General features: G+C 38.2%; 1 protein-coding gene and 1 non-coding gene across 3 annotated transcripts in view; one reads left to right on the forward strand and one right to left on the reverse strand.

Moving 5' to 3' along the window:
* The window catches only part of CTNNA3 (catenin alpha 3), a 1,891,866-nt gene that overhangs the window by 1,836,286 nt on the left and 37,607 nt on the right, over positions 1-17,973 (reverse strand). For both annotated transcript variants that reach the window (XM_069571817.1, XM_069571818.1), the window contains exon 2: positions 1,371-1,474. In XM_069571817.1, coding sequence (XP_069427918.1) covers positions 1,371-1,474 — 104 coding nt within the window. The remainder of the gene's footprint in view (positions 1-1,370; positions 1,475-17,973) is intronic.
* On the forward strand, positions 12,864-13,006 carry LOC138430648 (small nucleolar RNA SNORA67). Its single transcript, XR_011253329.1, has one exon. It is a non-coding gene; the product is annotated as a small nucleolar RNA SNORA67 (small nucleolar RNA).

The raw sequence follows: 17,973 nt of genomic DNA on the forward strand, positions 1-17,973 counted from the left end.
TTTCAAATTAAACACTCTTTTTAAAAAAGAATGTGATGAGATATTTAGTATGATGCCATTCTAGTAAAAAAATCTTTAATGGAATTTTTTATTGTATTGATAGGTAATACATGATCAGGGCGACAAGAAGGTTGTTCGTCAAATTCAAATTAATGACTCTGACTTTGAAATGTACTGGTTTTTTGTAAGGAGAATCCCATTATAATGAAAATCAAGAGCTTGGGCAAATAATTTTGTTGTTCAAAAATTCTCTTATTAACATGAGACCATTCTGTGGGTGGCAAAGACAGAGACTTCAGTGAAGATTCAGAGTCATCTAATATCAATTTCATACCAGATATTAGTGTCTTATAGACTGCCAAAGTTCATGATTAAGCTATCATCAGTGAGGCACATGTTTTAAATCATCTTTCCAGTAGGAGATATGCTAAGTAAAAATACGTACAAAGCTTATTGTTAGAGCTACTCTCCTCCCCACCATCCACCTCACAAAGAAGACAAGCAGAAAATGTTTAAATTATCAGAGATACAGTCAGTGTCATTTCTCACTTAAGAAACCCTAGAGTACTTCAAGGCCTTAGAAAAAGGGACAATTTGTCTTAGGGGGGTATGATGGAAGGTAAGCTTAAAGAGGAGTTTTCTCACAAATTCGGGATTAAAAACAAAAAATTTAAATCTATACTATAGTGTAAGTTTCTCCAAACTCTGCTCTAAGAAAAGCCAATAAATAAAATCTGGGCTTACATAATAAAGTCAGAGAATCATTATGCATATTATCATGAATTATTCACTTTATGGAAAGATTTTATCACAGAATAACTTAAATATCTGCTTTTCTCATACATTTTGGTGTTTTAAAATAATTTCCTATTTGATAGATGAGCCACCATGTACTCTGAGGCAAGTCACTGAAATTCTCTAGGCTGTTTCTAGCTGTTTCCTCGTCTGTGTAATAAGAATGGTTTTAACCATGCTGCCTGCCTCACTCAGTTTTCATGACAATTGAACAAGATAATTTGCATAAAAGTACTTTCAAAACTGCATATGCATATTATTACTTTTTTGCTTTTTAAAGAGAATCTGGGGAGGAACTTTCAGAATGTTATCATTATTATTACTAAATAGATACTTTGGTACACTTTTAAACATTTTATTTTTTTAATTTAAATTTATTTATTTTAATTGGAGGCTAATTGAAGGTGGGATGATTTGGGAGAATGGCATTGAAATATGTATAATAAAACATTTTAAAAGACAATTTTGGATAACATATCATTCTATAAAAATCAAATCTTTCCATTACTTATTTTTCCTATGTTTCTTACTACTTTTGCAGTTACTATTCATTGTAATTTCCATGTTATCAATACCTGGATTATGAGAGGCTCCAGTAGTTTCTCTACAGTGAATGTCTGGACCTGCAGGTCCTGAGGATTGATACTCAGTGTGATTGGTGTTTCAGCTGACATGCTGCCTGTGCACAAAAACAAAAAGACATTTACTAATAAAGAAAAAATACTTTCTAGAGGAAAGCACTGATGAAAATCACAGCATATGTGTGATTAGTATTCAAGCACCTCCTCCTGCTATCAGCTGTAGCCCTCAGAGGACAAAGGTGCCAAGTCCACCAACAGAGAAACAAGATATTCCCCAACTGTATTCTCAGGTCATGTTTCTGGGCTTGGGTCCTTCAACAAATTAATTTATGCTGGTTTGTTCATAACTAAAATTATAACCCAGCCAAGGTGAGTTTGCATTTATCAGGAGTCTTAAGTAAAAAATGAATGGCTGAGTTGGTGAGAGATATCTTGCAGCAAACACATGCTCTGACTTCCATGAAATCATAACAACTAGGGCAGCCAGAGCCCATATTTTGCCTTTTGTTACTGACCATTCAGATGAAGAATCAGGTAGGACTTTGGAAGACATGATACATCTCTCTATTTGGGGAATCATTTGAGGGTTTTGATTTGAAGAAGAAAGTTTTGGGCAATTTCCTTTCCTTTACAGAAAAGAAACTAACATAAATTGGCATAGTTATTATAAAAAGAAAGGCAAATCTTCATGTTTGGGCAAGACAAAATAAGAAAAACATTGCAAACCATTCTTTCAGACCTTAATATAAACCTTAAATGTTGGTTCAGTGAGATTTTTTAATAAGAATACATATATAGCAAGTGACCATGTATAGAATTTCATAACATATTCAAAGTAAAACATCAGCCATGAAGACTATTACCCAAATTTCTAAGCCAACAAATCTATATTAACTTATTCACAATCGATAATCACCCAGCAAGTATTTACTGAAGGTTCACAGGATAACAGTAAGAAACACATCTATCCTATGTATAACTTGGCCTATTATTAGCCTATAAACTATTATAGTCTATAGAAGTGTGTGTTACTATCAATGCACAAATCTTTCCATTTAGTTGTTGCCTATTTTCTTTCAAAGTTTCTTCCAAACTTTCTTCTAAGTTTCCTATTTTCTTACAAACTCCATTCATAAAACCAGGGTTGGTTTTGGTTTTACTAATGAACTATGGATAGACAGATGAGTAAGTGAAAGAAACAATGACACATTTTCATGAAATCATGTTTTATCCCAGAATCAGTCCTTTCAACACGCCTCTCAATCTCAGGGATTCTAGGGAAGAGTAGTGTTCTTTTTTCTATACGTCTGCCTCCAACCCCTACGGGAAGTCAGAATCTCAGGGTAGGGTCCATGTTCACTCCAACTCCTTGCCCTGAGAGTCTACCCCATTCTCCTCCTACCTTTCTCAGATCCCACTGTTTTAGTTCCACAAAATCAGCATCTCTCTGCCCTTCAGCCTCTCAGGCTCTCTCTAATCCTTCCCCTGGATCCATAAATGTTTTAGTGTATATATCCAAAGATAATCATGATCTCTTCATGTACATGTAACTGAAAAGATCGGTGCTTCACTAAGCCCACACTGCATGCCTGATACATGTGCAGAGAGAGAGATACACAAACAAAACCACCGTGTACCAAAAAAAAAAAAAAATTCCTTATTGGCTCTTTTCTTGATGTAATTCTTAGATAATAATAATTTGTTAAATAGAGGCAAATATTACAGAGCCTAGAAACCTTACTGCTCTCCAAATATATGCCACAGGGTTATATTCCATGACTCTCTTACTACAAAAATGGATATATAAAGTATTCTTGAGAATAATAAGAATCTGCCAAAGACTGTCTGCAGTGACTCAACAGAGAAATTTGTACATATAGTCAAAATTGTGATTTCAAATAAACTCATAATCAGACAAACTCATAATTAATATTTATAATTCTTTCATATATATTATTAAAAACAAAGATAATTATGCTGAAAATTTCAAATGAAACAATTATGACAAATCTAATAATTTAAGAAAGCATTTAAGTACAATTACATCTCTAAATTTGAGTATACTATTAAAAATACTAACACTGTACATACTAATCACTTTGTGTATAGTATCAAAACATTGTCTAGTTAACTGAGGAAACTGATTTGGAGATCAAGGCAATAATAGGCATCAGACTACAGAATTTTGCAAATGAAGTCAAAGGAAGGTCAAAATCTGATGAGTTTTTACCAACCTTTTGTAGCCATAATGCAATGTGAATCCAAAACTAAAATCCTGCTAGGGTATGGGTATTATAACCCAAGGCATTTGCATTTTATAATCCACAAAATTTTAAGAGTTAAAAAGTATCTCTGGAACAGTTCAAGGACACCTCCTACAGCATCCTTCATTACAACAATGTACTGGGAAATGAGATGCTCACTATACCATTAGATGCCAGTGATTACTTTTATAAAGTTCTTCCTCATGTTGAGTTGAAATCTGAAATGTTTTTAACTCCTAACCACTAGAGATAGTTTTATAAAGTGGGAAAGGTTCAGGTTTGGAAACAAGCAGACTAGATTAAACCCCAATTTTCAGAGTTTAAGGAAGGAAAATAAATCTCTTGACAGCAGTAATAGATGTCTCCAGGGATAGTCTGTAAGGCAGAACAAAGTATCATGTGGATACTTCCTTTCTCCCCAAGTTCCCTTTGTCCATATGCCTAAATTTTCTTTATTCCACTTTATTCCTTGCTTTAAATTGAGCTTATAGCAATTTAAAACTCATTCCGTTTAACAAGTATTTCACTTTTAAGTGAAGTTAACTCTGAGAGGTCATGGGGGATACACATTCTATTAACGCTTCAGAAGAGTCCATGAGACCAAGGTGATGTGTCTTCCCAGAGCTCATATATACCCTTTCTGACACACTCAGTACCCCTAACTCTCTACTTAGTCCAAGTCCACTTCCAATGCATATGCCAGCCTCTTTCTGCAACCCAAACTTCTAAGTACAAATAACAACATGCCCATCCCCATACCTGAGAGGTAGCCAAGAGGCAGCTGTTTGCTGATGAGTATTATGGAGCTCAGACATGCAAGTTGTCCATTTGCATGTACCCAAGGCCTCTCAGGAAGCAACGGTTAGAACTGGACATGGAACAACAGACTGGTTCCAAATAGGAAAAGGAGTACGTCAAGGCTGTATATTGTCACCCTGCTTATTTAACTTATATGCAGAGTACATCATGAGAAACGCTGGACTGGAAAAAAACACAGGCTGGAATCAAGATTGCCGGGAGAAATATCAATAACCTCAGATATGCAGATGACACCACCCTTACGGCAGAAAGTGAAGAGGAACTAAAAAGCCTCTTGATGAAAGTGAAAGTGGAGAGTAAAAAAGTTGGCTTAAAGCTCGACATTCAGAAAACAAAGATCATGGCATCCGGTCCCATCACTTCATGGGAAATAGATGGGGAAACAGTGGAAACAGTGTCAGACTTTATTTTGGGGGGCTCCAAAATCACTGCAGATGGTGACTGCAGCCATGAAATTAAAAGACGCTTACTCCTTGGAAGAAAAGTTATGACCAACCTAGATAGCATATTCAAAAGCAGAGACATTACTTTGCCGACTAAGGTCCGTCTAGTCAAGGCCATGGTTTTTCCTGTGGTCATGTATGGATGTGAGAGTTGGACTGGGAAGAAAGCTGAGTGCCGAAGAATTGATGCTTTTGAACTGTGGTGTTGGAGAAGACTCTTGAGAGTCCCTTGGACTGCAAGGAGATCCAATCAGTCCATTCTGAAGGAGATCAACCCTGGGATTTCTTTGGAAGGAATGATGCTAAAGCTGAAGCTCCAGTACTTTGGCCACCTCATGCGAAGAGTTGACTCATTGCAAACAACTCTGATGCTGGGAGGGATTGGGGGCAGGAGGAGAAGGGGACAACCGAGGATGAGATGGCTGGATGGCATCACTGACTCGATGGACGTGAGTCTGAGTGAACTCCGGGAGTTGGTGATGGACAGGGAGGCCTGGCGTGCTGCGATTCATGGGGTCGCAAAGAGTCGGACACAACTGAGTGACTGAACTGAACTGAAGGCCTCTCAAGTACAAGACAGAGCCAGAAGTGGAAAGGAAAGGAAAGGAAGCTGACCATCAGGGGCATCACCTCATTCTAACAGGAAACATCAAGGAATACAAGAATTCTAAATCCAGATCTTTATCTTTCAGGTCAATTTGGAGGTATATTTCTCAAGGCAGAAAGATAAGAGGATAGAACCTATTTTAGCAACTTGTTAGCTTGATTTGTAGCTTTCACATATGTAAGTATGGTATGCAGGCCTCCATGTATATTTTCATCCTGCTCACTACAAATGTTAAGGACAGAACTACCCAAACTTTCTAGCACTCCATATCACCAAGTTCTGCCCTTTTAGTCAGATTTGCTCTTTCATTCTATCCTCAGTCTTCTAAAACATGCAGTTAACACAGAGATACGATAAAAAAGCATCAGTTCTTCCACATTTAGGAAAAGACTTTCAAGCTTCCGCAACAAAATTACTTCTCTTTTCCTCTCTTTTTCTCCCTCATTCAAATGCTCTCTGTTATTACTTTTCCTTAAATTTGTTTCCATGTAAGAGTTGTTATTCGCTGCATATATTTCTTTACTCCTTTTATTAAAATTATTTTTGTGAACATTCAGCATTACGTTCAGAGAAAATAAAAAATTTAAATACTCAAAAACACAACAAAATTCATAATTTATTGATATCTATGAAGATTACTTAAACTGTTTTTCCATGTACCTATGTTTATTATTACTTATTTATTATTGACCCTTTCTCATGTGATTTTCTCTAGGTAATCATTATGCATCATCTCTATTAACATGGTTCTTTCTATGCCCTAATTATTGCCACAACATTAACACACACACACACACACACACACATATATATGTGTGTGTACACATTCACATGCCTTTGATGGCTCTGTCTGAGAATAGATTTCTTTCCTTCAAGTTTAAAGTGCTTTGATGGTGTCAACAATTCTTCTACCAAAAGTATCTTTGGGCTTCATGAGATCCTTTCGGGATCTCATTTAGTGAAATAGAAAAGGGAAATACTTTTAGTAGGTCACAATCCCCACCATCTTCGGTGGTAAAGAATCTGCCTGTAATGCAGGAGATGTGGGTTTGATCCCTGGGTCAGGAAGATCCCCTGGAGTAGGAAATGACAACCCACTCCAGTATTCTTGCCTGGGAAATCCCATGGGCAGAGGAGCTTGGCAGGCTACAGTCCATGGGGTCACAAAAGAATTGGACATGACTTAGTGACTAAACAACAAAAAAAATCCCATGATCATCACAAATGTTAATATTAGCTGACACTGTACTTCCAAAATATCAGAAGAAAGGGTGAGCAACTAATTAAGGATTTCCAAGTACTGAGATAGCTTCATGAAAGAGAACATTTATTTTAATTATCATTAAAATTTTATATTGAGTATACAAAAGTAGGCTTCACTCTTCCCCATAGGTATCCCTTAGAAGGGTTAGCTGAATGTGGTTAGGAGTAATGTGAAGGAGTGGAACCAAATGTTAATTGACCAAAAAATCATCTAAATTACAATAAACAGGTTTAAGTAAAGAAAAGGAAAATGGGGTATGGGGGATTTACTGCATAATTTATCACAGTTTGTTTTGTATAATTAAGTCTTAGCTAGAATGCAACCAAATGGAAAGGGGACAACTATAATTTTTAAAATTTCCACTGTAATGTCTACACATAGCTATTTTCCAAGTGTACCTCCATCCCCATCCCAAACCCCCATTTCCATGCTTCCAATGCAATCATCTACTGGATTGTCTGTCCTGTAAAGAAAGAAATACACATACCTTTTACTCATTTGGTGAACAAAAGGATCTTAGGTTTGTCAGAGTCAATAAAATCAAGCAACTGTCTAATAATTGAATTTCTCTCGTTTCAGATGTTCTTCTTACATTTTGCAAATACTTTCCATGTACTTATTTAAGATCAATAATCAGTGTAAGCTCTTCTACCTTGCCTTTTGGTCAGTTATAAGACCTAAATGATTTGAGGTCAGAGGCACCCCTAGACTATAGGGCACCATTCATTTATCCACTAATTCAACTTATATTTGTTGTTTCTACTTTGTGCTAGTCATGGGAAGGAGAGAGCATAAACAATAAACCTAATAACAGTAACATCGTTTAGTACCTTAGAAAAAGACATGCTAGCAAAAAGGAAAAAGTAAAATGGAGCAAGTGATAAGAGAGTTGGGAGCAAACTGCAATATTAAATAAGATAAATATTAACCTCATTGAGAAGAGTACATTTGAGCAAGGACTTCAAGAGGTTAGGAAATTGGCCAAGCAGAGGTCTGGGAGAAGAGCATTCTAGGCAGACATAACAACTGGAGAAACAACCTAATGACAGGAGAGTACTGTCATGTTTGCAGATGAGCAAGGAGGCCAGTGTAAGTGGGTTGGAGTGAACTACCAAAAGCATCGTAAAAGAGAAGGTCAGAATGGTAATGGAGTTAGTTAAGGGGGGTCCGGGGGGAACCACAGATCTTATCAAACCATGAGACATAGTGCAGGGGTTTGAACACTAGAGAAACATAATCTGTTTTATATTTTGAAAGGATCACTCTGGTGAATAACAGGAAGTATTGAGGGCAAGAGCAAAATTAGGGACACTATTGAGAAACTTCTGTAGTGACCCCAATGAGAGAAAATAATGGCCTAAACCTGACTGGTGGCAGCAGAAATGAACAGAAGTGGTCGGATTGTAGACAATTGTGAACCAATAGGAATTCCGGACAGATTGAACATAGGATAAAAAGAACACAAGATATCTTTAAGTTTTTTGTCTGAAGCAACTGGAAGGATGGTATTGCCATTAACTGAGGTAGGGATGCTGCAGGAGGAAGAAGATGAAGAGCCCAGCTTAGGACATGAGTTAAGATACATACAAATTTAGGATGTACAATAGACATCCAAGTAAAGATGTTATTAGTAAGTAGGCAGTTAGAGATATGAAAGTAGAGTTTGGGAGAGAAGTCTGGGGTCAAAATACAGATTTCAGAGTTGACAACATAAAGGCAGATGAAATGAGACAACCAAGGAGGATGTGGACCAGAAAGAGACAGGTTGGAGTCAAAGGATTATTGAGAATGAATGGAAATACAGGCAGCATTACTCAGAGGTTTAGAGAATTAAGATTTGCTTTGAGTGAACTAGTAAAATCTGAGTCTTTCAGGCAGACCAATTAGAAAAAGCCCTGTAGGTGTTAGCAGGAAGGCCCCCAGTTTGTCCAGCAGAGGGAGGACTAGATTTCAGCTCCACTCAGCCCCTCAGCAGGGCAACAACGCAGCAGCCAGTGTGGGAACCATTGCAGCTTCTCCACTCCCACCGCCTACGAAAGGATTCTTAAATTCTACATTTCATCACCATTGGATCTCAGTAATTAAGAGAACTGGCTTTGAAGCTGGTCTGGGTGAGAATCTAGGCTCTGCTCACTGGTGACTTTAGGCAAGTTAGCGAACCTCACTAAACATCAGCTTTCTCATAAAAGGAGTACGTCAAGGCTGTATATTGTCACCCTGCTTATTTAACTTATATGCAGAGTACATCATGAGAAACGCTGGGCTGGAGGAAGCACAAGCTGAAATCAAGATTGCCAGGAGAAATATCAATAACCTCAGATATGCAGATGACACCACCCTTATGGCAGAAAGTGAAGAAGAACTAAAGAGCCTCTTGATGAAAGTGAAAGAGGAGAGTGAAAAAGTTGGCTTAAAGCTCAACATTCAGAAAACGAAGATCATGGCATCTGGTCCCATCACTTCAGGCAAATAGATGGGGAAACAGTGGAAACAGTGGAAACAGTGGCTGACTTTATTTTGGGGGGCTCCAAAATCCCTGCAGATGGTGATTACAGCCATGAAATTAAAAGACGCTTACTCCTTGGAAGAAAAGTTATGAACAACCTAGACAGCATATTAAAAAGCAGAGACACTACTTTGCCAACAAAGGTACATCTAGTCAAGGCTATGGTTTTTCCAGTAGTCATGTATGGATGTGAGAGTTGGACTATAAAGAAAGCTGAGAGCCAAAGAATTGATGCTTTTGAACTGTGGTATTGGAGAAGACTCCTGAGAGTCCCTTGGACGGCAAGGAGATCCAATTAGTCCATCGTAAAGGAGATAAGTCCTGGGTGTTCATTGGAAAGACTGATGTTAAAGCCAAAACTCCAAGACTTTGGCCACCTGATGCAAAGAGCTGACTCATTTGAAAAGACCCTGCTGCTGGGAAAGATTGAGGGCAGGAGAAGGGGATGACAGAGGATAAGATGGTCGGATGGCATCACCAACTCAATGGACATGGGTTTGGATGGACTCCAGGAGTTGGTGATGGACAGGGAGGCGTAGTGTGCTGCCGTTCATGGGGTCGCAAAGAGTCGGACATGACTGAGCGACTGAACTGAACTGAACTGAAGAGTACCTTCTTCAAAATTATCTTGAAGATTAAAATTAAAAATCCATATAGAAGTCATAACTTAGCCCATGCCTCAGACACCTATTAAGAGCTCAACAAATATTAGTTGATATTATTATCCCCTTTTCAGTAGGAATGTAGAATCTACTTGTCTACATTTAGGTTAAAAATACCTCTTTCATCTATAGAGCCTGCAATTATTTATTCAAGAATATTTTTGCTCTTTGTTCCCATAATGAAAGGGCTTAACACAAAGCTTCCCTCTGGTGACTCATTTCATTGGATCTCTTGACTTCAAAATCTAAGGCATATTGCCTACATGTGCATTAATTAGAAATGCAGCATGCCTAAATACTCTAAAAAATTCCTAAGGCACAACAGCCTCATAAAGAGTCTTGAGCCCCTTGAAATCAATTCTAGAGTGAGACATAAGAGGTATGTTCCAGAGATAGGGCTACAATTGTTTTATTTTGTTCGGTTGGTTGGTTGACTTTTTTAGGATTTTTGTTTTCTTTTGTTTTAAGAATAAAACAGAGCAAAGGAAATACAATAGAAGGTATGCATTCCAACAGTCCCAACTCTGTGATCCCATGGACTGCAGCCCACCAGGCTCCTCTGTCTATGAGATTTTCCAGGCAAGAATGCTGGAGTGGGTTGCCATTTCCTTCTCCAGGTGATCTTCCCAACCCAGGGATCGAACCCAGGTCTCCTGCACTGCAGGCAGATTCTTTACTGACTGAGCTACAAGGGAAGCACCCCAACAATGTGGTAAGGCTACAGCTATTAAATGTACCACATGTCTGGGTCCCTGAGACTGAATTTTTTATTTCCTTAACTTTTAAGAATTCTAGATTTCAATATAGCAAAAAAAATCACATTTTATAATAAAATGTAAATATCTTTAGCAGGTTATAATTCAAACTTTCAAAGGCTTCTTGGAAGCATTTGAAGTTCTTTCTAACAACCTTTGGATAGTAATCTTACTGGTGTTTTTTGAAAAGTAATCAAATTGAGCTCCTCCCCCCCAAAAAAAATTTGTATTATGGATTCTTTATGAGAAAATACAAATTAAATTAAATTCAAACATTTGTTTCTTCTGTTCATAGTAACCAAAATAAAACTTGTTTCCCCACATACAACCTGAATGAGAGCTGCAAAAAAAAGATTTTAAAAAAAAATCAAGCAAAAAATCCAAATGAATGACAACTAATATGAAATAAAACAAAGGAAAACATCAGGTTCTATTTATATTTAGGTCTTACATCCTTCTTACTGTGAATGGCTGGCTGGTCTAATGGCCCTCCAAAATAAAGAAAAAGGTTGTAATTCAATTTCTGATTTAACTGAAAAGTAAGACTATATATAAGAATTTTGTAAGATGACCTAATTACCCACCTCTGATACCACACATTTAAGTTATTTTATAAAATGACAGTTCACACTAAAAGCTCATTCTTTTTTCACAATGGCACACATTTTCAAAATTGCAGGTAGGAAGAAAGGACAAAAATGGCCCATGGTTATTCTGTGTAGCAATGCCTTTCAACTTAAGGACATTTTGTATAAAATTATACCAGAAGTGAGATCCTATCTCATATAAGCCCAGCTTGAAGTTTACCTGCCTGTTATTTAAAAATCAAAGGTCTAAACTGGTCCAATTGAAATCTAAGAAGAAGATAATCTAGTATGTGAAACCTCAGAGAAGCTTTCACTGATTCACCCAGGACAAGAATAACTTCACTATAAGCATCAAGTTTAAACAACCAGGGCAGAAGTAACATGCCCTTCATATACACCTTGAAAGTGACAGTAGCTTTCGTTGCTGCAAGTCCAGTGGGCCTATGGGTCAATTCCACTCCATAATATTATAAGACAGCTCAAATGTATGGGAATTCTCCTAAGGTCTGGTATTTTTGAAAAGCAGAGAACAAAAAAGAGAATAGCAAAAAAAAAAGAAAAAAGCAGAATTCATATCAACCTCAATTTGAAGTCAAAAAAGTCCCATTTCTTCATTTTCTGATTACTCACAAATAAATAATACCCTGCTTATCAAAATAGATAAAACAATGCCATTCTCCCAGATCATCCCACCCTCTCCCACAGAGTCCAAGAGACTGTTCTGTACATCTGTGTCTCTTTTGCTGTCTCGCATACAGGGTTATCGTTACCATCTTTCTAAATTCCATATATATGCATTAGTATACTATATTGGTGTTTTTCTTTCTGGCTTACTTTACTCTGTATAATAGGCAAAACCACAGTCTTTGAAAACACTACATTCATTTTTCCATAAATCTATTAATATATTTACAAAAACCAGTGATTTGCAACTGTTTTGAGAATTCCAGATTTCTTCTCTACTTCCAGGATTTCCATTCTTCCATACTCTCTTAAAAGAAGTTTTACAAGTCTGTGCCACTATTTGCAACAGCCAGGACATGGAAGCAACCCAAATGCTCATCAACAGAGGAATGTATTTGAAGAGTGGTACATATACAATGGAATGTCACTGGGCCATAAAAAGTAACAAAATCGTGCAGTTTGCAGAGACTTGGACGGACCTAGAGACTGTCATACAGAGTGAAGTAAGTCAGAGAAAAACAAATATCATATAATATAGCTTATACGTAGAAACTAGAAAATGATACAGGTGAACTTATTTGCAAAGCAGAAATACAGACACTGACATAGAGAACGGACACGTGGAAACCAAGGTGGGAAGAGGGGTGGAATGAAGTGTGAGAATGGGATCGACATATATATACGACTATGTATAAAATATTAGATAACTAATGATAGCCTACTGTATGGCACAGGGAACGCTGCTCTGTGGTGACCTAAATGGGAAAGAAATTTTTTTAAAGGGGGGGACATATGTATATGCATTGTTGATTCAGTTTGCTATGTAGCAGAAACTAACACATGTATAGTGGTAAAGCAATTATACTCCAATAAAAATTAATTTTAAAAAAAGGCTGATCCAAGGTTATTCCCTCTTCAAAGGGGACTACTAGTGCACCTCTTTAGGAAAGCAGCAACTTGGAATAAAATCTGGCAAACCTCGGGTTTCTGAGGGAAGGGGATGTTTATTTCCTTTGCCTTCCTCTGACTGTGTACATGTATGCTTACTTCTGGATAGACTTGTGCTTTCTCATCCACACGCTGAAGCTCCTTTCTTTCTTGACATAGGCCAGAGGCATCGATGTACAGCGAGCTTCCTTAGTCATCAACTATGACTTCCCCACCAATAGAGAAAACTACATCCACAGAATTGCTCATGGTGGATGTTTCGGCCGGACGAGTATGGCTATTAATACGGTGAGAGAAGAAGACAAGGGGACTCTTTGAGACATCAAGACCTTCTACAACACCTCCACTGAGGAGACGCCCCTTAACGTTGCTGACCTCACATGAGAGGGCGGGGTGTTGTGCTACCTAGCGCCAGCCAGGGATCAAACCTTGGAGGGGGCCAAGAAGCAGCAGAAATGAGGAGGGAAGGGAACCAAGGGATGGACATCTTGCCACTTTTCTTTTTTTTTTTTTTTCTTTGACTCTTTGAACAAATGTCACTTTTTGAGGCAAAAAAAAAAAAAAAAAAAAAGCCTGTGCCAGAATCATCAGTCTAACCATCCAAGCCCACCATTTTACTACTACTTTTTTACATTTTCTCCAAGAACTCTGACTATATACCTGCTAGCCATATTTAACTGTTTCTAATCCCACATAGTATTTTTTTCTATAGTAAATAAAAGAGTTTCCCCTCTGGACTCCTTCTGACCATTCTTCCCCAGTGTCTTTTGCTAGCTCTTCCTTATCTACATGTGTGTGTGTGCGTTGTAAGTTGCTTCAGTCATGTCCGACTCTGTGTGACCCCATAGACCATAACCCGCCAGGTTCTTCTGTCCATGGGATTCTCCAGGCAAGAATACTAGAGTAGGTAGCCATCCTCTCCTCCAGGTAATCTTCCTGACCCAGGAATCAAACCCATGTCTTATGTCTCCTGCATTGGCAGGAGTGTCACCTGGGAAGCCCTCCTTATCTGCTAACTCCTGTTAACTACAGGTCTTACCCCAAGTTCCACCTCTTACATCCTGTTCATTGCTCACATTACATTTTTCTTTCAGAACAATATTATCCTGGAGTTTCGATTCAACTTAGAATCTCTGATTCAACTGTCCAGACCTCTCACCTAAGCTTTAGAGCCCCTAAATTCACTACCCACTGAGCCATCTCACAGGCACCTCAAAACTCAACTCCATGATCTTGTCCTCAAAACCTGTTACCATCTTCAGTTCTGATCTGAATTAATTATATCATCACATAATGGGAACTTGCATCCAACCCAGTAATTTGAAGGTCAACTCCAAATATTTTCTTTCACTTTGCCTCTCTCTTCACATCAGAGGAAAAATGACATAACTTCTATTCTGTTAACTCTCCTTATATTGGCCATTTCCTCTCTATTCGCATTGGTACTTAGTTCAAACCATGGTTAGACTTACTTAGACTTTCCAATGATACCCTAACTGATCTCCCTTCTAGTTTTACCAACCTCCAATTCACCCTCCAAACTATTCCCAAAGTGATCTCTTTAATATAAAATAAGATAATGTTACACTAATCCCCTGATTAAAACTGTCAACTGTCAAATATTCTTCTTCTGAACACAATAGAGTTTAGGCTCCATTGAATGACTCAAGGCAATTTGGTCTTCCTTATCTCTCCAGCTTTTTCTTTTTCTTTGACCCACTGCCTCCCTGTACTCCATCCATACTAAAGAACTTGAAGTTCTCTAAATGAACCATACTCTTTCACGGCCCTAAATTTCTATTCATTCTGTCCCCTTTGTCTGGAATAATCCTCCTAATATCCACTCAATAAATGTTTGCTCATCTTCCCAACTTCAGCTCAAACAATCTTCTTTACATCTTAATAAACACACACACACACACAAGAGCATACACACTCACAGAGGAAGTAAGCAATGCTTTACTCTGCACCCTATACAGATCTCTAAGAGAATCATCATCATCCTACCATCTCCTAGGATTTATTATAATATATAGTAGAATAGAGACATGTTTATAACACTTCCTCCCATCAAAACTGATGGAAGACAGGAAAACAGGAAACCCCAAAATTAAACTTCCATCTTCAAGGAAACTTGTCATTATCCCAACTTACAAATAAACAAAAGAAAGAGAGAGAGAAACAAAAGAGGAGAGAACCCAAAAAACGCATATAAATACGGATTAATGAAGGAAACAGGAAAAACTTGGTGAAATAGTTACTTCTTGTTGTTTTTCAGTTGCTAAGTTATGTCCAACTCTTTGCAACCTCCTGGACCGCAGCACACCAGCCTCCTCTGCCCTCCACTGTCTCCTGGAGTCTGTGCAAATTCTTGTCTATTGATCCTATCTAATCATTTCATCCTCCATTGCCCCCTTCTCTGTTTGCCTTCAATCTTTTCCAGCGTTAGAGTCTTTTCCAGTGAGTTGGCTCTTCCTATCAGGTGGCCAAAGTATTGGAGCTTCAGTTCAGCAACAGACCTTCCCATGAATATTCAGGGTTGATTTCCTTTAGGATTGACTGATTTAATCACCTTGCAGTCCAAGGGACTCTCAAGAGTCTTCTCCAGCACCACAATTCGAAAGCATCAATCCCTTCTTTATGGTCCAACTCTCACATCTGTACACGACTACCAGAAACACTATAGCTTTGACTATACAGACCATTGTTGGCAAAGTGATGCCTTTGCTTTTAAGTACACTGTCTGGGTTTGTCATAGCTTTCCTTCCAAGGAGCAAGCATATTCTATTTTCATGGCTGTAGTCACTGTCCGCAGTGGTTTTGGAGCCCAAGAAAATAAAATCTGTCATTTCTTCCACTTTTTCTCATTCTATTTGCTGTGAAATGATGGGACCAAATGCCATGATCTTAGCTTTTTTAATATAGAATTTCAAACCAGTTTTATCACTCTCCTCTTTCACCCTCATCAAGAGGCTTTTTAGTTCCTCTTCACTATCTGCTATTAGAGTGGTATCATCTGCATATCTGAGATTATTGATATTTCTCATGGAAATCTTGATTTCAGCTTGTGATTTAACCAGTCCAGCATTTCACATAATGTACTCTGTATATTAGTTAAATAAGCAGGTGACAACATACAGCCTTGATGTATTCCTTTCCCAATTAGGAACCACTCAGTTTTTCCATGTCTGGTTCTAACCGTTGCTTCTTGACCCACATACCGGTTTCTCAGGAGACAGGCAAGGTGGTCTGGTACTCCCTTCTTTTTAAGAACTTTCCACAGTTTGTGAACCACACAGACTTTAGCACAGTCAATGAAGCAGAAGTAGATGTTTTTTTGGAATTCCCTTGCTTTCTCCATGATGCAACAAATGTTGGTATTTTGATCTCTAGTTCCTCTGCCTCTTTGAAACTCAGCTTGTACACCTGTAAGTTCTCAGTTCAGGTACTGCTGAAACCTAGTTTGAAGGATTTTGAGCAAAACTTTATGTGTGAAATATGTGACATATGTGTTCATATGTGGACTCAAATACACACACACACACAAAGATACACATGTGTTTACAAAATGTCCTCACTTTTAAATAGAACTCAAAGAAGAGTTACAAAATTCAAAAAAAGGGCAAAAGATCATAGGGAATGAAAACTAAAAGAACTCAAAAAACAAATAGAAGCAAAAAACAAAACACTCCAGGGTCTTCCCTAGTAGTTCAGTGGTTAAGAATCCGGCTGCAATGCAGGGGACATGGGTTCAGTCTCTGGCCGGGGAATGAAGATCCCATATGCCACAGGGCAGCTAAACCCTCGCACCACAATGTAAGAATCTATGTAGTACAACAAAGAATCCCAAATGACACAACAAAGATCCCACATGCTGCAACTAAAATCCAGTGTATCCAAATAGATAAAGAAACATAAAAAATAAAACAAAAAGTGAAATACTACATGGATAAAATTAACATTTTCACTTTAGTTCAGTTGCTCAGTCATGTGCGACTCTTTACCACCCCATGGACCACAGCACACCAGGCTTCCCTATTCATAATTGACTCCCGTAGATTGCTCAAACTCATATCCATCGAGCAAAGAAATGTCTCTGCTTTTTAATATGCTGTCTCGGTTGCTCATAGCTTCTTCTTCCATGGAGCAAGTATCTTTTAATTCCATGGCTGCAGTCACCATCTACAGTGATTTTGGAGCCCAAGAAAATAGTCTCTCATTGTTTCCCCATCTATTTGCCATGAAGTGATGGGACCGGATGCCATGATCTTCTTTTTTGAATGTTGAGTTTTAAGCCAGCTTTTTCACTCTCTTCTTTCATTTTCATCAAGAGGCTCTTGAGTTCTTCTTTGCTTTCTGCCATAAGGGTGGTGTCAACAGCATATCTGAGGTTATTGATATTTCTCCCAGCAATCTTGATTCCAGCTTGTGCTTCATCCAGCCCAACATTTCACATGAACTCTGCATATAAGGGTGACAATATATAGCTTTGCCGTTCTCTTTTCCCAATCTGAAACCAGTCCATTGTTCCATGTCCAGTTGTAACCATTGCTTCTTGACCTGCATACAGATTTCTCAGGAGGCAGGTAAGGTGGTTTCCCATCTCTTGGAGAATTTTATGCAGTTTGTTGTGATCCACACAGTCAAAGGCTTTGGCATAGTCCATAAAACAGAAGTAGATGTTTTTCTGGAACTCTCTTGCTTTTTCTAGGATCCAACAGATGCTGGCAATTTGATCTCTGGCTCCTCTGCCTTTTCTAAATCCAGCTTGAACATCTGGAAGTCCTCGTACTGTTCACATACTGTGAAGTTCATGTAGTGTTGAATCCCCTAGCTTGGAAAAACTTGAGCATTACTTTATTAGCATGTGAGATGAGCGCAATTGTGTGGTAGTTTGAACATTCTTTGGCATTGCCTTTCTTTGGGATGGAATAAAAACTGACCTTTTCCAGTCCTGTGTCCATTGCTGAGTTTTCCAAATTTGCTGGCATATTGAGTGCCGACTTTGACAGCATCATCTTTTAGGATTTGAAACAGCTCAGCTGGAATTCCATCACA

This window comes from Ovis canadensis, chromosome 25, assembly GCF_042477335.2.
Source record: "Ovis canadensis isolate MfBH-ARS-UI-01 breed Bighorn chromosome 25, ARS-UI_OviCan_v2, whole genome shotgun sequence".
NCBI lineage: Eukaryota > Metazoa > Chordata > Mammalia > Artiodactyla > Bovidae > Ovis > Ovis canadensis.